Raw genomic sequence first — 25,043 nt, forward strand, 5'->3', positions numbered from 1 at the left:
AGAGGAAAGAGCACTGGACAAGGAGTCAGCAGCCCCAGTGTAGCCTCGATTGGGTCACTTCCTCTCTCTCTCTGGGTCTCAGTTTGCTCAGCCTCCAAAAGAGGGCTCAAAGAGCTTTCTCTGGGGCCCCCACCTCCAAATGAGCTGTTAATATTTGTCTTCAAGGACATAAGAGAATGTTTGGCTCTGGGCTAAGCATTAAGTTAATCCCAATATGATACTGTTATTATACCCGTTCGCCAGGTGAGGAAATTGAGGCTTGAACTCATGACCTTATTTGTACAACCCAGATCTGAACCACCCAGTGTGTCAGGAGCAACTGTCCATGATTTATACAGCTGTTAGAGCATTTGGCTTTGGGGTGAGGAGAGACTTCTCAGGTCCAGATGCAGCAGGTGGGTGTATAATCTGGCCTTCAGGTGAGGGGAGATGGGGGGACTCCTGGCCACAGTCTGCCTCCATACCCTCTGGACAAGCAAAAAGAGCCAAAGGCAAGGATACATAAGATCATCACTGGCGATCCCCTCCCCACCCCCGACTCCCTGAATTCAGGAAACTCCTAGAAGCTTCTGCCTAACTCTCAATTTCATATTTTGGAAACTAACAAAGTGCTGGGACAGGAAAAGAAACACTCGAGGATGGTTGCCTGTGCAGGTGAATTATAAAGTTCCCAACAGTTAGCTTCATTATAAATGTTAAAATCCCCCTCTGATTATTCATCCCAAGCCCTAATAAAAGGAGCCTGTTTGCCCCTGTTCAGGGAGGCACAGCTTTGGAAATTATTCCCTGAGATCTTCCTATTTGCTGCAAATAAAAATAATTTTGATTGGGCAACCCAGGTGGCTTAGTGGTTTAGTGCCGCCTTCAGCCGAGGATGTGATGATCCTGGAGACCTGGGATGGAGTCCCACGTCGGGCTCCCTGTGTGGAGCCTGCTTCCCTCTCTGTCTATGTCTCTGCTTGTCTCTCTGTGTCTCTCATGAATAAATAATAAACATCTTTTAAAAATAACTATTATTTTTTTTATTTTTATTAGTTTTTAAAGATTTTATTTACTTATTCACGAGAGACACACAGAGAGAGAGGCAGAGACACAGGCAGAGGGAGAAGCAGGCTCCATGCAGGGAGCCCGATGTGGAACTCGATCCCGGGTTCCCAGGATCAGGCCCCGGGCCGAAGGTGGCGCTAAACCCCTGAGCCACTGGGGCTGCCCAAAAAATAATAATAATAATTTTGAGAGGCAATGTCACCTAGCCTAGTCTCTGCCTGTAGCTCACCAAGGAGCAGGCCCCTTTTGGTCTGATAACAAGATCATGCTGTGTGTATGGGGCCTTGCACACAGTAAGTATTTGTCTTAGTCTGGTTCATCCAGAGCCAGACTCAGAGACCAGGACTCTAGTGCAGGGAGTTTATTCCAGAGGTGATCCCAGAAAACCCAAGTAGGAGAGAGTGGGGAAGTGAGATGGAAGATGGGAGGCAGCTGTCCAGGGAGAGGATTCACACACCAGCTTCACACAGTCTGCGGTCCAGGGCCACTCCGGGGGCCATCAGTCCTGCAGGCACTTCTGGCCCGTTGGGCGCATGGCTCTGGAGGCTGGAGAAGGGCCTCGGGAGTGGTGAGGTTGAGGGGATACGGGCAGGGCACCAGCAGCTTGGGCTGTAATCAAGAACCGCATGTTGGGCTTCGTTCCTGGTTCGAGGCCAAAGGCTTCACGTGTTCTGGGAGCCCAGACTCTTCCTCTCCACCTGACAGAGCCTAGAAGAGGGCAGTGGAAGGCCCGAGGCCGTGCAGCAATTGAGGGACAATCGGGACTGTCTGAGCCTGATGCTTGCTCAGGTCACTGAATCACACATGCCCAGCCCCAGGCAGAGCACACACCTGGGTGGCCTGGCTGAGCCCCGGAATGGTCCTCCCTTGGTCCTGCCTGGGGGGTAACTGGAGTGGATCTGCCTCTCCTGCAGGACCAGACCTCCCCAGCACCCCCACAGACCCACAGACTAGAGATTTAGTCACTGGGGCAAACGCAGGCACCCTCCCCTGCTCCTTCCCTGGTCCCCCAGCCCTCCCAGCTCCTCCCCTTGGTTTCCTACCCCCAGCATCTCTGGCCCATCCTCCTGCAGCCTGCCTCCTAGGACACCTTGCCCCTGCTCTAAAACCCCCCTTGGCTCCTTGCCGCCATCGAGAAAAATTGAAAACCCCTTAGCCTGAAGTGCCAGAGCATTTGGGGTTCTTCTGGAGCTGATTTTACCTGTTTGACTCCCCCTTGCCTCTCCACCAGCTTTTTCATGGGCTGTTTCCCCTCCCTACAATGGCTTTCCTTGCATCATCACCCTGCATCTAATATCTGCCTCACTCAAGGCCTATTTCAAATGCCTGGTCTTCTCCCTTTTCTGATTTATTTGCTGGCAGGTGAGTTCCCCCTCCCTGAAGTCCTATCTAGACCTCATTGACTCTTCTATCTGCCAGCTGTTGTGAGCCTCTCCCAGGTCCCTGCCTCAGGCTCCTTGACAGTCTGGTTCATTTCTCTATATTCCCAGATGAGCACCCAGCATGGTGCTTTGTACACAGAAGATGCTCGATAAGAGATTACCAGGTGCGCCTGGGTGGCTCAGTGGTTGAGTGTCTACATTTGGCTCAGGGTGTGATCCCGGGGTCCTGAGATCGAGTCCCGCATTGGGCTCCCTGCAGGGAGCCTGTTTCTCCCTCTGGCTATGTCTCTGCCTCTCTCTGTATGTCTCTTATGAATGAATAAACAAAATCTTAAAAAATAAAAGCTTACCAAAGATGTGATGGCAAGGGAGGTTGGCAAAGGCTACCTGTCCTTTCTTAGTTTCTCTACTGCTCTCTAGCACCCCGGGCTTGTCCCCAGCCTTCCCAGGGCCTGCCTACTCCCCAAGCAAGCATTGCCCAGGTTCCCTGCCTCTACCCACCCCTGTCAGAGCTTATGTATCCTGTATCCCATATCCCATCCCAGGGATGTGTGACTTTTCACCTTGTGAACTCATTCTTGCACTTGCGTTCATTGGCCAATGTGCTACCTTCCTGGGAAGGTGGGGGCTGGGTCACTTAAGGCAAATATGCTCTGAAAGGCCCCCTATGTGGAAGTGCCTTTCTCCATACCTACTGCCCTATTTTCACACTCCCTTTTCTGTTTCCTCTCTTCCTTCTTCTTCTCTTCTCTCTCTCTCTTTCTCTCTGTCTTTTTTTTTTTAGAGAGAGCAGATGGGGAGAGGCAGAGGGAGAGAGACAGAGAATTCCAAGCAGATTCCTCACAGAGCATGGACCCTGATGCAAAGCTCCATCCCACGACCCTGAGATCATGACCTGAGCCAAGATCAAGAGTTGGACACTTAACTGACTATACCATCCAGGGCGCCTCTCCTGTCTTCCCTCCTCCCTCCCTCCTTTTTCTTTCTTTCTTTCTTTCTTTCTTTCTTTCTTTCTTTCTTTCTTTCTTTCTTTCTTTCTTCTTTCTTTCTTTCTTTCTTTCTTTCTTTCTTTCTTTCTTTCTTTCTTTCTTTCTTTCTTTCTTTCCTGTCTTAACATTTATTTAAAACTGGGACGCCTGGGTGGTTCAGTGGTTGAGCATCTGCTTTCGGCTCAGGGCTTGATCCCGGAGTCCTGGGATTGAGTCCTGCATCAGGCTCCCTGCGAGGAGCCTGCTTCTCCCTCTGCCTGTGTCTCTGCCTCTCTCTGTGTGTCTCTCATGAATGAATAAATCTTTTTAAAAATCTTAAAAAAAAAAAAAGAAAACATTTATTAAAAACTGACTGTGTGCCCAGCACTGGCCTGGGCACTAGAGATCGATTGGGTCAGGACAAATGAAGATCGTGTCCTAGACGGGCATACCGTCAGAGCCTCACAGTCAAGCATATCCACAGTTGTGGGCCTTGGTGAGCAGAACTGAGATGGGGGCCCAGAGGCCCTAAGCTAGCTTGTGAGTGGGGCTCTCAGGGCAGAATGTCCAGAGGAGGTGGAAGACCTTGTTTGAAGTCACTTAGCAATGTTAGGCATGTAACGGGAAGGGGGCCTTATGGTAGAGGGAACAACATGTGCAAAGCAGCAGATGTGTGTAGCTGCATGGCTTCTCCCCAAGTGTGAGGGAGACTATGGAGGACTCAGAGCAGAGGATGACCTCTGGCTGCAGATGGGTCACAGGGGCAAGCCTGGGGAAGGGAGTCCAGGCAAGGGACAGAGACCTGACCCAGAGCTAGGACTGGGCACAGAGGATACGTTCGTGTCCTGGGGCTGCTGTAACAAAGTGCCACAAACTGGATGGCTTAAAACAACAGAAATTTATTCTTTCACAGTTCTGCAGGCTGGAGGTCTGAAATCAAGGTGTCAGCGGGGGCATGTTCCCTCTGAGACTCTGGGTAGAATCCTTCACTGCCTCTTCTTGGCTTCTGGAGGTCATTGTCGGCCCTTGGCATTCCTTGGCTTGTTACTGCATCATGCCGACCTTTGCCCATCTTCACGTGGCGTTGTGTCTGTGTGCCTGCATCTACACAGGACATCGCCACTTCTTATGACACCGGCCGGCCGTATTGGATTAGGACCCACCCTAATGACTTCATCTAAACTTGATTACATGTACAAAGACCCTATTTCCAAATAAGATCAGTCATAGGGAACTGGGGGTTAGGACTTCAACATATCATGTAGAGGTTACAATTCATCCCATAACAGAGAGAAACAGGTAGTTCCACTGAATTTCTCCCAGGGGACAGCCATGACCTTTGCCCTGGCTTTCACCTGTAGTCTCTGGCCCAACTATGGGTGCCTCCAGCCCTCCAGCAGCAGGGAATGTCCTGACCAGTTAAGACCAAACTTTGCACCATGGCACCCTCTGCTGCCCAGGTGTGGCAAGAGCATACTGGCTCCTGCAGGCTGTAAGCAGGAGAGCCCCTTGAAGACTTCATCCATTTTCAACCGTGGAAAGACCTCCGTCCCAAGGCTGAGGTGGCCATCTGGAATAGCTCTGAATGTCTGGAGGCTGCAAGCACCAGCCCTTGGTGTCCGACTGACCTGGGTTTGCAACCTGCCTCTATGGCTGCCTGGCTGGGTGACCCAGGCTGGTCGCTCAGCTTCTCTGTGTTTTGGTCGCCTTCTCAGGAAAGCAAATGTTCCCATATGGCACAGAGCTGAGCACAGAGTGCCAAGCAACTACTCATTGTTAAAATATTAATTATGTTAATAAATGAGTTAATAATTCTAATGTTCTTAAAATGAACCAGGCAGATAGTAAATGCTAATGGAGCAATTTATATTCTTGGCATCTACTCTTTGCCAGATTTATTCTCCTTGGATCCCTAAGGGCTTAGAAGTTCCAATATTAATAATAAATAATTTGATGACATATATTATTATTGGCATTTATAGGCCATTAAGAGTCCAAAGAAATAAAATTATGGGGTTCCACAAACCCAAGATATTATCATATTGCACTAAGTGACATCTCTCTTTGATTTATCAAAAGTGTGGGTGGGGGGGAGATTATCTCATGAATTTGGGATCAATAATATCTTAGCTATTCCCTTTCTTTCTTTCTTTCTTTCTTTCTTTCTTTCTTTCTTTCTTTCTTCTTTCTTTCTCTTAGTTCTCTCCATATGAATCAAAGGCTTCAAAGATGTGCTTATTTCTTGCTGCCAAGATCTTTAGGAGGGTGCAGACACTGGCTCCAGGGAGCTGGTGGGTCCAAAACTCTCCCAGACTGAACAACTATCCTGGTTGCCCAGAACTGAGGAGTTATCTGGGATGTGGGAACTTCCAGCGCAAAAACTGGGACAGTCCTAAGATACTGAGACAGTTGGTCACCCTAACTTCTTCCCACCCTGCTTGGATCAGAAACTCACTCCCAGGAAAAAGACTGATTCAAACCCAGGGAAGGGTTAAGAGCTGACAAATCCAGCTTGAAATCCGGTTCTGGCACCAATTAGATGTGTGACCTCAGGTAAATCCCTTAACTTCTCTGAGCTTTGGTCTATAAAGCTAGGATGTTGTGGATATTCAGATAAGGTGTACAAGTACTTGGCTTGGAGCCTGGTACAGACAGTTCTCCAATAAAATCATTTGGCTCTGCCTTTCATGTCTGGCTGCTGACTCCTAGTTAGAGACCCATGACTCCTGTGCCCCAGAAAGTGCCCTTGTCCCCCTGGAGAGGCCGAGGGAGACAGATGGTTAGAGCTGATGCACCTCACTCTGCTGCAAGGGGTTTGGGGTCCCAGAGAGAAGGTTAGTTTTGGGTCTGATGGGTACCTGTAACGTGACCTCAGGCAAGTCCTTTCTGATCTCTCTCAGAATGTCAATTCCCACAGCGGTAAAATGGGATGGTAACTGTGCCTACCTCAAAGGGTGATTGTGAGGATTAATGAGATTATACAAGGAACCCTCAGCCTGGGCCCAGGGCCTGCTGCTCAATGCTACACCAAGGATTTCCCACCTCCCTGTCACACACACACACACACACACACACACACGCACGCACAGACTCTCTTGTTCTGGCTGCACACTCCATCCTCCCTGGCCCCCGTTCCAGTCCTACCACTTGCTGTGTGATCTTGGCCAAATGACTTGCCCGCTCTGAGCTCCTTTCTTCATCTCTGGCATGAGGAAATATGGCAGTTCTCACATTACTGAATTTTGATGAAGATGAATTGAGATAACCCAGTTAGCCTAATGCTGGACACATAACCAGTGTTCAGTTGGAGTAAGTGACCGGTAGAGCCTCAGGATGATCACACAAACGATCTTCCAGGTCTTGGTAGCTCATGGGAGTCCTTCAGCCACGCAGGGCTGCAGCATGTAAGGGGTGCTCATCACACCGTGCCTGACACCTCCGCTCTGTCCACAGACACACTCAGGCACCCGCCATGCTCTCTTGCGGGCCCTCCCCCCACCATCCTCATCAGTCACCTCCCACCCAGGGCCCCACCAGTCAGCACCACTGAGGCTGATTAACAAAAAACACAACATGAAATTCCTTTACTTCTGAAGTCTCCCCTTTAAGGGGAGGCAGGAAATAGAACATTCTTTTTTGGAGGGAAGGGGATTTAACTCTTTAAAAAGCTATAATTAGTCAAATACGGACCTCAGGCTCTGTGTGCCAGGGGCCCAGTCCCGGCCGCCCGAGCCCCGGCAGCAGCCCCACCTCACCCCGGAGCGGGGTGGCACCAGGAGGGCCCCTGCCCCGCCCCTCCTCTGCGATCCAGCGGGCAGAGGGGGACTGGCGGCCGGCGGGATGTCACCACCTCAGAAAGTCCCGGATGAGCTTCCAGAGCTTAGTGACCCACAGATTAACGCCGAGGTCCATCAGGTACTGGATCTCCGGCGTGAGCATGCGACGGCAGAGCTGCGCGTGCCGCTGCCCGATGCTCTTTTTGAGGTTGTAGCCCAGGATGGACTTGGCGCCCAGCGGCTGCCAGGGCTGCATGGCCGAGTCCTGGATGGCGGCGGCGTCCACGGCCCGGCCCCCGTCGATGCAGATGCGCCGCATGCGCTCGTTGGCGTGCCGCAGGGCGGCCACCTCGCGGGCCATGCGCTCCCGCCCGAAGGCCTCCACCTTGCGCCAGAAGCTGGCGTTGAAGTGACGGTAGAGGCGGGCGTCCAGCACGTTCCAGGCCGTGGCGCGCCGGTACAGGTCCCCCGAGAGGCGCGGCACGGCCGATGCGCGGCGGGCATTGAGCTTGAAGTAGAGCACGTCCTCCAGCTCCCAGCACAGCAGGTCCTTGAGCAGCACCAGGGACTCGTCGAAGTACTCCTGCAGGAGCACCAGGTGGAAGCGGCGCTCCACCTCCAGGATGTGCTCCTGCACCTGCGGGTTGCCGGGGTCCAGGCCGCTGTCGTAGCCCAGGTCGAAGAAGAGCAGGTTGCGGAGGTAGTGGGCGTTGTAGCCGTTGGGGTCATAGTAGCGGTCTGGGTCCTGCAGGAACTCGGCCAGCTTGTCGCGGCCCGAGAGCTTCCACGTGAAGGGCACCACCGAGCCGAAGTAGTGGAAGGAGGACTCGAAGAGGCGGGCGGGGTCGCGGAGCACGGTGATGAAGGTGGCGTTGGGCGGCACCAGGCCCCGGACCTCGTCGTAGTGGAAGCGCATGTGGTTGCAGATGATGTTGAAGCAGGCCCCGGGCCGGTAGTCCTGCACCAGGCTGCGGGCGAAGAAGGCCGGGTAGTCGAAGTCGTTGCGGCCGTTGGGGAAGGCGAACTTGAGCCCGTGCTTCTGGCCAAAGCGGAACAGGATGTTGAGCAGCGTGCTGCTGGCCGTCTTGTGAGTCTTCATGAACACGATGTTGCGCCGGGGCTGGCACCCTCCCGCAGAGCCGTTGGCCGGGGTCAGCGCCTCTGGCTCACCCGGGGCTGGGGAGCAGGGCGCTGTGCCCTCTGGGGTCCTGCTGTGGAGGGAACGTGGGGAGAGTCTCAGGGGCTGCTGGGGCCCTCAGGACTTGGATACCCCAACCAGCACCCTGGTGTCCAAAGATGGGGGTCATTGGCCATGGTGCTAGCAGGGGAGCCAGGACAGGAGGCCCCGATGCTCAGGTGGGTGGTTTGGTCTCTTTGGCCTCACTTTCCTCATCTATGAAATAGGGACAATAACACACCCAATCTGTGGTGTTGGGAGGAGGTCAAAGTGAGACAAGCTCCCTGGTTCTTGTCTCATTCATGGCCACCACATCGTACATTAGCATTAGCTGGGACCGCATGAAATTCTGCAGCTCAGTGTTTGACCAAATATAGTCAATGATCAGTAGTTTCCTCTAGTTCAATTTAATACCATCACCTAAGAGCACAAACCAGGTCAGGCCTGGGCTGAGCAGCCCCATGAGAAGGTGGGAGAGCCTCATGGTTAGGAGCCAGGCTTGGAGGCAGGCAGATCCCGGTCTGAATCTGGGCCCTGTGCCAGCTGAGTTCTCTTGGACAAGTCACCCCCACCTCCCAGCCCCATTGGAGCCTTAGATGAGGATAATCCCAGCCATGTACACAGGCAGCTTTGATCCTCATGCTCCATGAGGCAGGCTCTGTTATTATGCCCACTTCATAGAGGAGGACACTGAGGCCCAGGGTTACACAGTGACCTCTGCCCTCAGCACAATTACTGCAGCACAGCATGATACAGGGTAGTGCACAGGGTGCCCCCTCACCCCAATCCCCACCCCTTGGCCCCCCAGGAGGGCCACTCACGTGGAGGCCAGGCCAGCGTGCAGAGGGGGTACAGCATAGGAGTACAGTACCAGCAGGAAGCTGGTGAAGAGAGCTCCCAGGACCAGCCCCTTGGCCATGGACACCCAGCGCTTCTTCTGCGGCAGCGGCATCTCAGACACCTGTGGGGATCACAGAGCAGGGAAAGCATTAGGAGGCTAGCCCTAGGGAGCCTCTGCTGCTGCCCCAGGCCTGGCGGGGTGGAGGACAGCCTTCAACATTGGGACTGGCCTTTGCCGGCTCTGTGGCCCTCCAGCAAGGTCCACATAGGGACAGAGACAAACACATGAAGAGATATAGCGACAGGGTTGCAGACAGAGACGATGGGCAAAGCCAATGCAGAGAGAGACTGCAGAGTGGGGCAGAAAGAAGGTTCTACTGCTTGGTTCAGTTTTAATTTTTAAGCTAAGGGGTAGAGTGGGTACTTGGGTGTCACTAACTTTATCTGTTTTGGGGCTTCATAATGAAATAGTTTTTTTAAAGGATTTTATTTATTTATTTGAGAGAGAGAGAAAGAGCAAGAGGGAGGGGCACAGGGAGAGGGAGTAGCAGACTTTCCACTGAGCAGGCAGCCGGATATAAGACTTGATCCCAGGACCCCGGGATCATGACCTGAGCTGAAGGCAGACGCTTAACCAATGAGCCACCCAGATGCCCCTGAAATCATTTTCTAAGACAGAAGATCCTCTCCCTGTGCCCTGTCCCTCCAGTCCTGGGATCAGGGCCATTTCCAAGGAGGGGTTAGTGGCCTCCCAGGGCCTGAATCTCTCACCTTTCAAAATCTCAAACCCAACCAGCACCACCTGTTCTCTGTGCCCCCCTTCCAAGCTGCCCAGTGAAGGGCTGAGGCTTCTCATCTGTTTTCACTAGTCTCTGTATCCCTGAGTCTGTAGGGAAGGTGGATGGAGAAACTGAGGCTTACAATGAGGAAGAAGAGGGTTCAGGTCACACAGCCAGACCTCTGCCCACAAACCTTCCCTCTCTGATTTCCCAAGTAAATCTGAATTATAGATAAACAATAAAATTTGTGTAATTTTATTTTTTAAGATTTATTTATTTATTTTAGAGAGAGTGGGAGCAAAAGCAAGCAAGCCTGGGGAAGGGTGGAAGGAGAGGAAGAGAGAAACTTGAGCAGACTCCTCGGTGAGCTTGGGAGCCCAGTGCAGAACTCGATCTCAAGATCCTGAGATCATGACCAGAGCTGAAACCAAGAGTTAGTCACTCAGCCGACTATGCCACCCAGGTGTCTTTATCTATTTATTTTTAATTTTATTTATTCATTTGAGAGAGAGAGAGAGAGAGAGAGTCCATGAGCATGGGGAGGGGTGGAGAGAGGAAGAGAGAATGTGAAGCAAACTCCATGCTGAGCACGGAGCCCGAGGTGGGGCTCGATCCCACAACCACAAGATCATGACCTGAGCCAAAACCAAGAGTCAGACGCTTAACCAATGAGCCACCCAGGTGGGCTGAGCCACTCAGCCCCAAAATTTAATTTTGATATTGTGCAGGACATACCAAAAACTATTCAATATTTATCTGAGAATTAAACTGGGTGTCCTTTTTTTTTTTTTCCAGTTTGTTTTGGGTTTGGGGAGAAGTTTTAGGTCCTAGTCTTTTGGTCTAACTGTGGCAACCCTAACAGCAAGGGCCTGATGGAGGCATGGCATGGGAGCCCAGGAGAGAGCTGGGGCTCGGGGTGCCTTCCTATCTCCCCTTAGCTCTAAGATCAGGGCACAAAATTTTCCACTCTGGTTCTGACATGTGCTGCATTGGGACCTTGGGCCTCTGAGGCTATAAGAAGTCATGCAGGCTGCCCCGTGACCACACAACATGGCACGTCCCCACCATCCCTGGGGGAAGAGGCTAAATAGCCTGACTGGAGGAGGACCCCACATACTTCCCTCTGGGAAAGTTACCCAGCAACACCCACTCTGGGCCCCACTCCACCAGCCAGCACCAGTCCCAAGTCTTCTGCTCATTATCTAGAATTTTCTCATCACAGGTAAGGACATGAAGAAGCAGTCTGCCTAGGAAGAAACTATGCATGAGGGGATTTGGCCTCCTTCATGACAAGGATGTATCCCTGTTAATTCTCAAGTGGGCAAGTCAGAGATAAATGAGAAAGGGAGAGGATGTTTCCAGAGGGCAGTTCCTTCTATCAAAGGGGGAAGGCCGAAGTGCTCCAAATTCCAACTATTCTACAGAAACACTTGGGTACAGTCACTCATGTAATGGTGTTCATGGCAGCTTGGTCAGAAATTTAAAAAATTAGAAAAGATCTCAGTTTCCATCAGAGAGGCTGTTAACACAAACCAAGGCCTATTCCCAGATGGAGTCCTCTGTACCCATTAACAAGACAGAGCTAAGGGGATTGGTTCAAAAACACATCATGATCTATTAATATGAAAAAAGAAAGTTCCAGGGGCACCTGGGTGGCTCAGTGATTGAGCGTCTGCCTTTGGCTCAGGTTGTAATCCTGGGGTCCTAGGATCAAGTTCCACATCGGGCTCCCTACAGGGAGCCTGCTTCTCCCTTAGCCTATGTCTCTGCCTCTCTCTGTGTGTCTCTCATGAATAAATCTGAAGAAGAAGAAGAAGAAGAAGGAGAAGGAGAAGGAGAAGGAGAAGGAGAAGGAGAAGGAGAAAGAAGGAGAAGGAGAAGGAGAAGGAGAAGGAGAAGGAGAAGGAGAAGAAGAAAGTTCCAGAATACTAAGGAACTTCCCCAGATCCATATATGTATACATGTAGGCCCAGAAACAACTGGAAGACAGTATTCTAAATTTTAGCAGTAGTATCCTCTGTATAGCTAGGAAAGGGGTATATAAGGGAATATTTTTCTACATTATGTTCTGTAACAACTGCTTTTTAAAAAGGAGTACGTGGGGATCTCTGGGTGGCTCAGCAGTTTAGCACCTGCCTTTGGCCCAGGGCGTGATCCTGGAGTCCTGGGATCGAGTCCCACGTCAGGCTCCCTGCATGGAGCCTGCTTCTCCTATGTCTCTGCCTCTCTCTCTCTCTGTGTCTCTCATGAATAAATTAATAAAATCTTTAAAAAAATAAAAAGGGAGTATGTATTTTTTAATTAAAAAAGGCAATAAAATATTTAATATATATATATTTTAAAGATTTTATTTGTTTATTCATGAGAGACACAGAGAGAGAGGCAGAGACACAGGCAGAGGGAGAAGCAGGCTCCATGCAGGGAGCCCGACATGGGACTGGATCCCGGGTCTCCAGGATCACGCCCTGGGCTGAAGGCAGCACTAAACCGCTGAGCCACCCGGGCTGCCCTATTTAATATATTTACATGATAAGTCATAAAGAATGCAAGGTAGGGTAAGGTGGCTAGCCAGTCTGGTCATGGAGGGGGAAGTGCTGACCTCAGGGTCTGGAGGCCCCAGTTTCTCATCTGTAAAATAGGGAAGCTGAAATCCGCCCCCTCACTGGCTCTTTCAGAGATAGAGTAGGCAAAGCAATGAGCACATAATTATCTCTCAAAAGAGCGTTAGCTGTTTCTCTCCTCAGCATCTAGGATCTGATCCTGGCCTCAGTCTTTGTCACCCTCAGGGTGGGCTCCCCTGAACTAGGAGTGGCTACTGCCCCTTCCCCAGCACAAACCAGCTCCACACATCCAGTGCCCCAACTGGGCTCCTGCCCCCTGGGGGCCCAGTGGAAAACAGGGCAGAGCCCTGGGCCAGGCCAGAGGCTCAAACTTGGACCCAAACCCTGAGTGGGGCCTGAGACCTCAGATTCTCTGACTTTAAAACAGGGAAGGGGTAAAATCCAGGCCCTCCTCAAATCCCCAGGGCCCCCTCCTGCTCCAGTAGCCTCACTCACCAGGGCACTTTCCGGAAATCTGGGAAGCTGATGGCAGAGGTTCTAGGGTAGAGACCCAGCAGCAGGGGGCAGACCAGCTTCCCAGAACCACCACTCAGGCTCCACCTAGCTGGGCCTGGGACAGCGCCCCCATCCCTCCATCAGGGTTTTGCTCATTCATTTTTTTCCCTCTGCCACTTGGGCTTCCTGAAACCATGCCTGCCCTCAGGTTTCACTATATATATATATATATATATATATATATATATATATATATATATATATATATATTTTTTTTTTTTTTAGATTTTATTTATTCATGAGAGACACACACAGAGAGAGAGAGACAAAGAGAGAGAGAGAGAAAGAGAAAGAGAGAGGCAGAGACACAGGCAGAGGAGAAGCAGGCTCCATGTAGGGAGCCCAATGCGGGACTCGATCCTGGGACTCCAGGATCACGCCCTGAGCCAAAGGTGGCGCTAAACCGCTGAGCCACCCGGGCTGCCCTCAGGTTTCACTTTTGAGCCCCTGCTATAAGCCAGGCCTTGGGCAGGGGTTTCTCTAGAGCATCTCACTGTTTCTGCTCAGGTATCCTGGCAGGCTGACCCCACTGTCACCCCTAATTTGCAGACGGGAAAAATGAGTTTCCACGAGGGGATGTGACTTGCCCAGCGTCATTCAGCAAGGCAGGAGGTAGAGCTGGGATTCAAGCCGAAATCTGTTGGCCTCCAATAGGCAGCTTCCAGCTTTGTCCATGGCAGCCCCTCCCTGACATGTCCCAGGCCCTGTCCTAAGCCCGTGGGAAGTGTGTGTGCCATCAAAAGATCCATCACAGGAGTCAACAAGTGGCTAATGGGACTCTGTCCCAGTAGTACAGCAGGGTCTAGCCTCTGTGGGCCAGGGCAGCCAGGATGAAGAGCAGAGAAACACAGGGGACCTAGGTGTCCCGAGGCATTTGGGGCTGGTGGTTCCCTTCCTGCCTGGCCTCTGTGAACTTGAACATGCTGCTCAGCCTCTCAGTCTTAGCCTGCTTATGTGTACAATGAACACACAACATCAAGATCGGGGCAAACAGGGATCCCTGGGTGGCGCAGCGGTTTGGCGCCTGCCTTTGGCCCAGGGCACGATCCTGGAGACCCGGGATCGAATCCCACATCGGGCTCCCGGTGCATGGAGCCTGCTTCTCCCTCTGCCTGTGTCTCTGCCTCTCTCTCTCTCTGTAACTATCATAAATAAATAAAAAAATTAAAAAAAAAAAAAAAAAGATCGGGGCAAACAGGGCCCTTGGTGATCACAGGCAGAGTCCCTGGGTAGACCGAGGTCCAGAGATGGGCTGGCTGGCAGCCGGGAGCCTAGCTGAAAGGAATAGTCATGAGACTGAGATTTGAATGAGAGAACGGATGTACACAGGCAGAGATCAATACATATTAATTATTATTATCATCATTATTGAGCAGGGCCCAGTTTCCCAGGCCCAGGCTTGTGGGAGGAGAGATTCCCTCCATGCCCAGCTGCAGGCAAGCCTGAAGGTAACTCATCCCTGAGCTTTCGGAGCCTGGCACCAGATAAATGGTTGATAAATAACCCCCATGACCCTCAGGGCAGAATGTGACCGGGGCTAACACAACTGTGAGAGCCTCGTGTGTGAGTCACACATCTGAGAGCCATCTCGAGCCAGCACCTTGGAGCCAGGGACCTGGATTTGAAACCCAGTTCTGCTGCTTCCTTTCTGTGTGCCCTAGGCAAGGCTGTGTCATTCTCTGGGTCTCAGTTTCTCCTCCAAAACGTTGATGCCAACTCCCCCTCCCTCCATCACAGGGTGCTGTACAGATTTTCTGTGTCTCACAAGGAAAGTTTCCAGTACACAGCTCGTACAGAGCGGACACTCCCGGGACATGGGCTGCCAACATTATTATTATCATCATGACTGCCCTCCTAGGGTCATGGGCCCTTCAAGGTGTGTGTCCACTGGCCCATGATGGAGGCTTGCAGTCAGCTGACAGCACCAGGTCCAAGGCCATGGGGTACCAGGGACAGTTTCAGTGTGGCCTGACCCTCACAGCCTCCAGTCTGGAAGACAGCGCAGCAGGGAGGCTAAGGCTCAGAGAGGGCAGGGCCACCCTCAAGGTCACACAGCATACCAGCAGCAGGCAGAACTAGAACCGGGGTCTTTCCTCCTCTGCCTATGGTGGTGACAGTTCCAGGCACTCAGGGCCGATGGTCCACCCTCCCTAGCCCACCCCATCTATTCTTATCCTTCTTGGATATCATAGCTACATCATGCTCCATCTGTGCTGACAGCTGGCTCCAGGCCAGGCCCAGCAATCCTCCCATTCGGTTGGACCAGCACCCTCTAGAGAACGAAGGAGAAATAGGACTCATCCCCACAGCATGCATGTAGGGAAACCGAGCCCAGGATGGTAAACCTTCCGTCCTGCAGCATCACTACCAGGCAGGCCTGGGTCTCAGGTGTCCTGCTCCCCCAGGGGCCCCTGGGCAGGGGCGGAGAAAGACACACTCACCTTGGGCCGTGGCTGGCAGCCCCCTTCCTCTCCCTGTCTGAGCCCCGTCCGATTCTCAGGCTGCCTCTGCGGTCACTGGGAAACAAGAACGCTCCAATGACACCCAGCAGTATTCTGGCTGGCTCCCTCACGCTCCAGCGAGTGTGAATATTCATGAGTTCCCTCCCTGGGGATAGCAGGTGGCATGTGTCTGTACCCTGCAGGTGCTGCCCTGGCCCTCCGCCAGGGGCACCCTCTGGGTGGTCCCTGAGTATCTCTAGACCTCAGCAGCCAGGCAGCTCCTTCATCCAAGGACTCAGCAAGGTTCCGGGTGTCCTTGCACCAAGGACACAAGCAACTGCAGAGCCCTGCAGAGTTCAGGAGAGGCTCAAAGGCCATGGGAATGATGGGGAGGTGAGGGGAGCAGGGAGGCTCATGACTCCTTGAACTGCCCCTCATCTACGTCCCATGGCTCCCCAGGCATTAAGCACCATGATTAGCCCACTCTCCAGGTGAAGAAACCAAGGCTCAGAGAGGTGAACCCACTTGTCCAAGGTCACACAGTTAGCAGGGGACAGTCAGAGCCAGGCAGAAATCCAAATGCAGACTTGCCAAATCCCAGGGCTTAATGACACTGACACATAACCAGAGACCAAGGTTTGTCTTAAACCTGCGGAGCCCTGAGAGCAAGCAACTCACCAAGTCCTCCTGGAACAGAGAACCTGACCCGTTCTGGGAGAATCAGTCTGGTGAGACTTCACCTTCCTCAGCTCCAAGCCCTTCATCAGAGGCAGCACAGATCATGCCTATCCTACCTGCATCCTGTGTGACGGATCGGTGCACAGGACACCGGGGACCAGCTTTGAAGGATGCGGGCCCACTGCAGGTGCCAATTCTTCCCAAGGTCTTGGCAAGAAGAGGTAGTTCTAGGGGCCCTGTCCTAAACCCCAAGAGCTCTGAGGCTCACTTCAAGCACTGAAATCTCTTGCACCCTCCCTCTTAGCTGGGTTCAAGTCTATCTTTGGGTCTGGGTTCGGCTTTGCCATGAACAAAGGATGCCCAGAAAAGCACCCTCACCTCCTTCCCTCAGGCACAGGGGCTCTAGGGAACTAAAGTGTCACCATTGATTAATAGAAATCATTATTGTGACAGTCCTGTATTTATCCCACACCGAGCACTTTCATAGGTTGAGCAGCTGCCAGCTCCTCCCAGGAAGCAGCAGGCATCTGACACTGCTCGACACTTTGCTCTTTCCTCCATGGCCCTACCCAGCCTGGGAGCAGCCCTCAATGCCCCATGAAATACCAGAGTTTAAATAGCCACAGGGAACACCAAGAGTCTATATCTCTCTGGGTACTGGATTGACCTGGGACACTGAATAGAGTTGTTTTATCTGTTCTGGACTGAGCAAGTTTGAAAACAGATAAATGTATGGGGGTGGGTCAGGGCAGAGCGAGTATCAAACTGCAGAGAGGTGGTTTATGAGTGTGGACTTTTGACCAAACAGGGTCTGGTCGCATGCTCATTATGTGTCAAGCATCACATAGGCTCATAATCCTTGCCACTGGAGGCGCAGTGACCACCCTACTTTATAGAGGAAGCAAAGGCTCAAGGATGCAATGTGACAAGCGCAGTGTCACAAGAGGTTAAGGATCTTGGGCAGGAGAGAATAGAATTCAGACTCTTGAACAAAAGGCAAGGTCGTGCGTGGGGTGGGAAGGCAGGTAAACAAGATCCACGTGAAGCAAAATTTTCTAGAGTAGGAAGCATTGATAGCAGAACCTATGCTCCTAGCCCTGCCAGAGGGTTCTCTTCTCAGGATATCAATAGTGATGTCATCTCTGGCTGTTCTTCCACCCCAGAAAAAAAAATTAATTATAAAAGCAGTACATGATAACTGTAAAAAAAATTCAGACAATTACAGAAAAGTGTAAAAAAAAAAAAAAAAAAAAAAAACGAAAAGAGCTCTATCCCCAGAGCTCATCACCCTTAAAACTTTAGCACAAGCCTCCCCACGTTTTTTTTCTGTCTATACCCATACAGGGGATAGAAGGGGTCTCTTTGGGGTAACACATTTTGTTTTTAACTTGCTCCCCACCCCTCCCACATCAATAGATTGTGGCCATCTTTTTGTGACCACAATGAGTTTTAAATTGATCTGTTCCACAGTTATTTAGGGAGCACCTGCACTGTGCCCAGGACTAGGGTTCATGATTCCTGAGCCAGAGTTCTGGGCTCACAGTCCTGGAGGTGGGAGGACCAAGCCGCTGCAGGTGCGGTGATGGCACGTTGGTGGGACTTGCTGGAACATTAACACCTGATCCAGCCTGGGGGTCAGGAAGAGTGTGCTCAGAGAGGCTTCCTGGGCTTAGGGGTCCCTGGTACCAAAGGTGCTGTGTGTTTTCTGATTTCCAAAAGCAGTTCTCTTTTCTCCCTGAGTACATGGCTAAACTGCATTTCCCATCCTCCCCTGTGGTTCAGTGTCCTCATGTGACTGGACTCTGACCAGTGGAATGTGAGCAGAATAATAATAATAGCTATTGGTGTTAGGTGTGCAGACCTTTTCTGTGGTCTCCTTTCAAGTATGCTGGATGAATAGGGCCATTTCTAACTATCTGGAGATGGGCAGTGCCCTGAGATGGAAGGAGGCTGGTATTCGCATCACCACTCACCAAACACCCAGTTAAATTTCATGAAAATGACAACTAAACTGCCATTGTGTTAAGCCTTTTGGAATTGGGTCTTCTCTGTTACAGCAACTAGCGTTAACTAATGCACTTGTTACCCTGGAATGATCCAGGCAGAGAAAAAAGCATGTGCAAAGACCCAGGGCAATTGAGAAACTAACAAATGTTCAGCTTGGCTGGAGTTTCCAGTATGTGTGTATGTCAGAGGTTGAGTGTGCAGAGGAGACTAGAGGCACAGCCAGAAAGGGGGCAGGGGCAGGCAGGAGATGGCAGGGTCCTGGGAAGCATGCTAAGGGATCTGCTCTGGATCCTGTGGGCAATGGGGAACCCTGGAAGTTCTTCAGCAGAGAAGTGAGGAGATGGGATTCCCATCAGGCTGCTGGATGGAAAATTGAACTATAGGGGTGGGAAGGACTGGGAGAAGCCAGCAGCCCTTGACAGTGGTTGTTATAGCTGTCCAGGTATGAAATGACCTGGACCAAGAAGGCTGGGTATGAACTGGAACCATCCCAGTTCATAGACATAGACATTTGGTGAGTGAGGTGAGGGTGTGGGGGGGTGGGAAGAACCCCTGTTGGGATGACTGGCTGGCTGGGAATGGAGCTAGTCTCTGAGTGGGGGAGGCTAAGAGAAAGATATGTTTAGTTGGGGGTGGGTAGCCAATGTCAGTTTCAATTTAGGACAAGTTGAGTCTGGGGGATGCGTGGGACGCTTGTAGAATATGCAAAGAGCAATATGATTCCTTACCTGGAGCACAAGAGGGAGATCTTAGGAGAAAGAGATTGGGAGCCATGGGCACAGAAGTAGAAAGTGAGGTCAGAGGAGCAGATGGAATCAGGAGAGAAAGGGGAAGGAAGGAGAAGAGAGCAGGGAGGGTGAGGATCCCCCAAGGAGATAAAGATAAAAGGCCTCTAAAGCCATTGGCTGGGCAGCCCTGATGGCTCAGCGGTTTGGCACCGCCTTCAGCCCGGGGCGTGGTCCTTGAGACCTGGGATCCAGTGTGAGTCCCACGTTGGGCTCCTGCATGGAGCCTGCTTCTCCCTCTGCCTGTATCTCTGCCTCTGTGTGTGTGTGTGTGTGCCTTTCGTGAATAAGTAAATAAAAAATATTTTAAAAAATAAAATAAAATAAAATAAAATAAAATAAAATAAAATAAAATAAAATAAAATAAATAAAGCCATTGGCTGTAGAACATTCTCTGGAACACCACTCCCCCAACTGACGGGCATCCATGCTGTTTACTCAGTGTGCACACATAGGAACAGGATTCTGGCAGAGAGTGAAGGGGTGAGAGTGTCCTAGGGCTGTTTCTTATAGCTGGAAGGGAATCTCATGGGGACACTGGAGGAGACTTTTTTTTTCTTAAAGATTTTATTTATTTATTCATGAGAGACACAGAGAGAGAGGCAGAGACACAGGCAGAGGGAGAAACAGGCTCTATGCAGAAAGCCCGAAGCAGGACTTGATCCCAGGTCTCCAGGATCACACCCTGGGCTGAAGGCAGCGCTAAACCACTGAGCCACCTGGGCTGCCCCTTGAGAAGACTTTTAAAAAATACTTTATGTATTAATTTGAAAGACAGAGAGTGAGAGAGAGCACAAGTGGTGGGAAGGGAGAAACAGACTACCATAGACTGATGCAGGGCTTAGTCCCAGGACCCCGGGATCATGACCTGAGTCGAAGGCAGACACTCAACTGACTGAGTCACCCAGGCACCCCTGGAGGAGACCTTAAAGCTGGAGCAAAAAGACTCTGCTGCCTACAGTGCTCAGACTGCACAACTGACAGCAACTGTTACAGTTCTACAGGTGCCCATCCTCAGACCCAGAAATCCCATCTGTGGCAATTTGTTCATAGAAGACAATCTAACAGGAGATGGGTGCAAAAGGGGAAAGAGAAACAACTTAAATGTCCAACAATAGGAGATGGTTAAAAATATCATATGACATTCACTCCATGGTTTATTATATACTCATTTAAATGATGTCCACAATACATAATGAAGTGGAAAAATGTGTATACATACACATACATATGATTTTGTTTTACAAAGAGTCTGTATTACTTAGGGAAAAAATTAAAATGAAAAATAAAGATATTTCCGTTTTTGAAAAACTGCAGTCTTGCTGGAGGAGAGACGTGGCTAGTCTGAACCATATCCCACCCTGCTGGGTGACCATAGCCCTATCTGAGCCTCAGCGTCTTCAGTGGGGAAGAGGCATCAGGGGCCTGGAGCGGAGAAGCTGGGAAATGTGGGCCACACGGTTAAAGGAAAGGATGGGAAAGGTTGGCCCTCCACCCAGGAGGGTTGGGACAGAGACCCGCAGGTCCCAGAAGCCTCCTCACTCTGCCCCCTCTGGAGTGAGGTGCTGGAGTAGAGATAGGGAGGATCACCCAGGGAGGCCCTTCAGCTGAACCCCAACTTGCTGGCTCACAGGACCACCCCTAAACTATCGGCCCCGACACCTTGCTCCTACTGCCTCCTCTGGCTGGGGAATGGCTGCCAGCTGGGTCCCAGGTCTGGCAGCCGACTGAGAAGAGGGCAGTGTTCTTTGGTGATCCAGAAGGCACTTTTTGATCTTGCAGGCTTACCCAACTCTACCCTTTCAAATAGCAGCCATACCTCGGGCCTCAACCGACTTCCCAGTGTCATCTGCTAGCTCACAGACAGATGGGAACACTGAAGCTCAGAAACTAGCAGAGAGGGTCTAACTAGCAAAGTCAGAGCTACAAGCAATCTCTTCCCGCTACACCGCCTTGTCTGGGCAAAATCACCACCAGGGCTCAGTTTCCCAAAGTAGCTTGAGAGGGGCAAAAACCCAGGTTAACCAAGAAGTCAGTCATTTCTTTATTAGCTTCAAATTACTGAGAACACCAGAGGTAGTAAGTGGGAATTGGTAATATCATTCGCTGTACCTTCTAACATGACTGAAATGTTTTTTAAAGGAACATCATGCACTTGTTTGCATGAAAATATGTAACAATATAAAGGTTTTTAAAGGTGCTGAGCCCTTACTATGCACAATGCCCTGGATCTGCCCACCTGCCTCTCCCCTCTAGGAGAGGCTGAGATTTTCTGGCTATGAATTCTGACTCTACAAGTCCCCGGTTGAGTGATCTTGGGCAAGTGACTTCCCTTCTCTGAGCCTCAGCTTCTGAAAAATGGGAATATTTTGCCCTTCTCATGGGCTTGCTGTGAGGATCAGAGGCATGCAGAGCCCTTTGCTCATACCTCATATTGTTATCATGACCCTTCTAGACCCACTTGGCAGGAGAAACAGGATCCACCAGTGCAGACTCCTGGAAGGCAACCCTCCTGATCCAAACCCTCACATTTCCCATGCTCCAGACCCAAGTTCCCTAACACCCAGATTTCACATCGAGGGAAACTGAGGCACAGATAGGCAAGGACTTGCCTAAGGTCCCATGGCAAGTCAGGGCACTGCTGGATCAGGTCTAGGAATGCCCATGCCACCTGGAACTGGCAGGTGGGAAAGGTTTCCTCTGGGACCCCAGTTCTTCCCAACCATCACCCCTCACCTGGTAATTCCTCCAGCCCCCAGCCCACTGATCTCCATGGGCACCTCTGCTCACTCCTGCCCTTTCTGTCTAGAGTAGAATAGGGCTCATAAAGGGCGTTGTTCTTCACCATATTCCTCACCCAGTCAAAATGAAGCAAGAAGCCCTTCACAAGCCGGCTGCCATGCCTGGAATTCCACCATCTGTGCCTCATTCTCCTAGGTTAATCATTGCCTCTCACCAGGGTGACACCCTGAGTCCCTTGGAGCCCAAAGTGGGGACTGCCAAGGACACACTCCTTTCTTCCTGGGTGACAAGATGGCATCAAACCCATGCTCTCAACAGACCCATGCCCTCTGGACAAGGGGACATGCAGGAAGCAGGCAGGCTTCTTTGTCCACAGGGAGCTTCCTTCAGGCAGGGCTCTGCCCAAGTGAGAAGCTCTGAATGAAGCAGCCCGAGGTAGCAGCTGGGAACAGGGCTCTGTTGTCTCTGCTCCCAGGGTAGCAGCCTGCCCACCCCGAGTGTCAGGCAGAGCTGGGAGCTAGGAAGGCAAGTGGGGGAGGGGTCTTGAGCTAGGGGTTTGGGGCAGCACAAGCAGATCCAAGAGCTTAGGACCCCAGAGCAGCAGAGAGGTCTTGAGCAGAGCTCCCATCCTGAGATGCAGGGCTGGGATCTGCATCTGTAGTCAACTCAGCCACCTTTGAATTATGTGTGACCTTGGGCAAGTCACTGAATCGACCTGGTCCTCGGTTTCCCCCTAAGAATAATGGGAATGCCCTCCTTTACAGGACAACTTACAGAGCAGCACTATAGAGGCTGCTCTGGCCCAGGCCTGCCCATGGCCTTACCCTCTCTGGGCCTCAGGTCACCCCTTTGGCAAAGGAAGAGGTTGGATTCTCCCAACTGGACTGTCTTCCTGAGGATTTTCATGGCACCTGTCACCTTGGCAACCCAGGTGATCAGGTGTCAGGCCTGTGGCTCTCTCTCCCTCCCTTCCTCCCTCCCGCTCACTGGTGTGGGTTACTGCAGCCAGATGTGTGATCATCACCTCTCCTGCTCTAGAGGCAGGTGGAAAGAGGGGCACCATTGGGAATAGGCCACAGTCTTGCTCTGTGCTGTGATACTGAGGATGCACACCAAGCTGGACCCCCTCCTGGGCACCCATCCTGGAAACTCAACTGGCTAGATTTCCTAAGGGCCCTTCCCAGATCTCTCTCCTTGGTGGCCCTGCCCCCTGTGTGGTATAGGACAGGGCCTTCTCCAAGCAGAGGGAATCCATCCCTCCCCTGGGCCCCCAGCCCCTGGTCCGATGCCACCCACTCCCCTTCTAGGAGATCCCTGCCCTTCCTCCCTCAGGGCTCAGGCTTCTGTGTCCAAGATTAATCATTAATGGACTTCCAGGTCTAGCCCAGCTCCAGCCCCACCCACTCCATGTCCGAGGACTGGGAAAACCCTGGAGAGGGGGCTGTGAGGAAGAAACCAAGGGCAAGGCACACACCAACGCCCCCTCCCTGCCCCCAGCGGCCCACCCTCCCCGCCCTCCGTCAGCCGCCTGGGGCCCTCAGGCCCTGGAGCAACTGCGGGGCACCCCCAAACCGCTGGGCTGAGTCTGACTCGTGCGGTCCTAGGTCGGAGGTTTGGGCAGTGCGGGCCGCGGCGCCAGGCAGGGCACGGGCAGGCAGTGGGTGCCGGTCCCCAGGACATACCTTGGCCCCGTTGTCCTCGGGCTTGGCGTGGCTGTTTCGGTCCCGGGCCCGCCGCCCGGGCGCTCACTAGGCGGCGGGGCGAGCCCGCCCGGGCCCCCGGCTCCACCGGGCCTGGACCATGCTCCCGCCGCCGCCGCCGCACTCCCTCCGGCCAGGTGCGGCCGCCGGCCCGGCCCGTCCCCCGGTGCTGCGGCCAATAGGCGCCCTGGCCCCGGCCTCCTCCCGGCCCCTCCGCGCCCGCCCGGGGCGCACAGAAGCCGCATTCAGCGTCCCGGAGCGCAGCGCTGCGCCCCCGCCGCCGGCTCAACAAGGCGCGTTTGTCTCGGAAGCGCCAACGGGGCCATTGTCCCACCGCTGGACCCTGAGGCTCGGCTGAGCTGCCAGCCCCGGAAGGGGATTCGAGGGTGCCTGGGAAACGGGGTGGCGTGGTGGTGGTGGTGAGGGCAGCCCAGCCCTGGGCAAAGGGAGGTGGCTAGGACGAGCTGCTGAACTGTCACCGGGGGCTCTGGGGCCCTGAATATCCAGTACGGCCTCCTGCTCCCGGGGCAATACAAGCTGGAGACGTACATTTCGAGGCCCAAATGTGGGTGAGGGGGATGAAGGGGGGTGCCAGAGTCCCTTGAGGGAAGCTCAGGCAAGCGACCCATCTCCAATCAGTCATGGCACTAGGTGGTCTCGGCTGATCCCATCTCTCCGGAGTGTCCTTACAACTGCAGAATGCAGGTGCCCCACCGAGGCCCGCCTCTCTTCAGACCCCAGCTCCCTTCCTCACCCCAGGGGAGGACCAAAGACTGGCACAAATGCCGCCCTGGTTTGGGAATGCAGCTCCACCTGTGGGCACCTTGAAATCTGCTGGGCACTCAGCAGAGCTTGGGCTGCATCAGAGCCCTGAGGCCCCCGCCATTGCTGGGCAACTCTAGAACGGGGAAAATTCCACACCAGCATGATTGCCAGGGATTTTCCATATCCAATAGGTTCACCCTCCTGTCTTACCCCAGCACCCTTGCCACAGCCCCGGGAGGCCCGAGCACCCAGGAAAGCCCAAGTCATCCCCTCGGGCGACCCCAATCCCATTCCTGCCTCTGGAAGCACCTCTACCCCACCCTCAAGAAATGCCAGAGCTTAATGTAGCTCTCCCCACCCACAGCAAGGCCCGGCCAAGACAGCCGTCCTGAGTTCTCTGGTCCCTCACTCCCCAAGGGTGGGCCTGCAGCCACAGCCTGAAAAACTTCTACAGGGGCTAAGCACAATGAGGGGCAGAGGGCCAAGGCCCCCAGGTGCCTAGATTGGGGATACATGGAGCCCAGTTCCAAACCCACACTCTGCCACCTGGGCGCTGTTCCTGACAGCCCTTGGCCCCCTGTGAAGCTATTCAGAAATCCCTGTCTGATCTGGGGAGCTGAGTGACCACCCTGCACCCTGGTTTCTGGCTCTGGCTCTGCTGTGAGGCATTGGCAGTCTGGGCAGAGGCATGTCTCTCCAGGCCTTGGCAAGGGCACTGTCAGGGTTAAGTAGGAAGCTGTAAGGATGGCTCAGCAAAGGTCACAAGTCAGGCTGCTGACAATGCCCATACTGGGGGTTACTACGTGGTTTGGCCCACAAGCCTACAAGGTAAAGCTAGGT

General features: G+C 52.6%; 1 protein-coding gene across 4 annotated transcripts; it reads right to left on the bottom strand.

Annotated features, from left to right (window-relative positions):
• Positions 1-6,953: 6,953 nt before the first annotated feature.
• GAL3ST1 (galactose-3-O-sulfotransferase 1) lies at positions 6,954-23,614 on the bottom strand. Of its 4 annotated transcripts, none has more exons than XM_049101585.1 (4): positions 23,421-23,614; positions 15,527-15,601; positions 9,172-9,311; positions 6,954-8,381 (listed from the first exon to the last, which is right to left on the bottom strand). In XM_049101585.1, the coding sequence occupies exons 3-4, from the start codon at positions 9,300-9,302 to the stop codon at positions 7,241-7,243; spliced, it is 1,272 nt and encodes a 423-aa protein (XP_048957542.1). In that variant the 5' UTR covers positions 9,303-9,311; positions 15,527-15,601; positions 23,421-23,614; the 3' UTR covers positions 6,954-7,240. The 4 variants fall into 4 exon arrangements, with proteins under 4 accessions (XP_048957542.1, XP_048957540.1, XP_025330338.1 ...); XM_049101583.1 differs by having other exon boundaries at positions 6,954-8,384; positions 23,421-23,613; XM_025474553.3 differs by lacking the exon at positions 15,527-15,601 and having other exon boundaries at positions 6,954-8,384; positions 23,421-23,612.
• Positions 23,615-25,043: the final 1,429 nt, after the last annotated feature.

The sequence above is a fragment of the Canis lupus genome, chromosome 26, assembly GCF_003254725.2.
Source record: "Canis lupus dingo isolate Sandy chromosome 26, ASM325472v2, whole genome shotgun sequence".
Taxonomy (NCBI): Eukaryota; Metazoa; Chordata; class Mammalia; order Carnivora; family Canidae; genus Canis; species Canis lupus.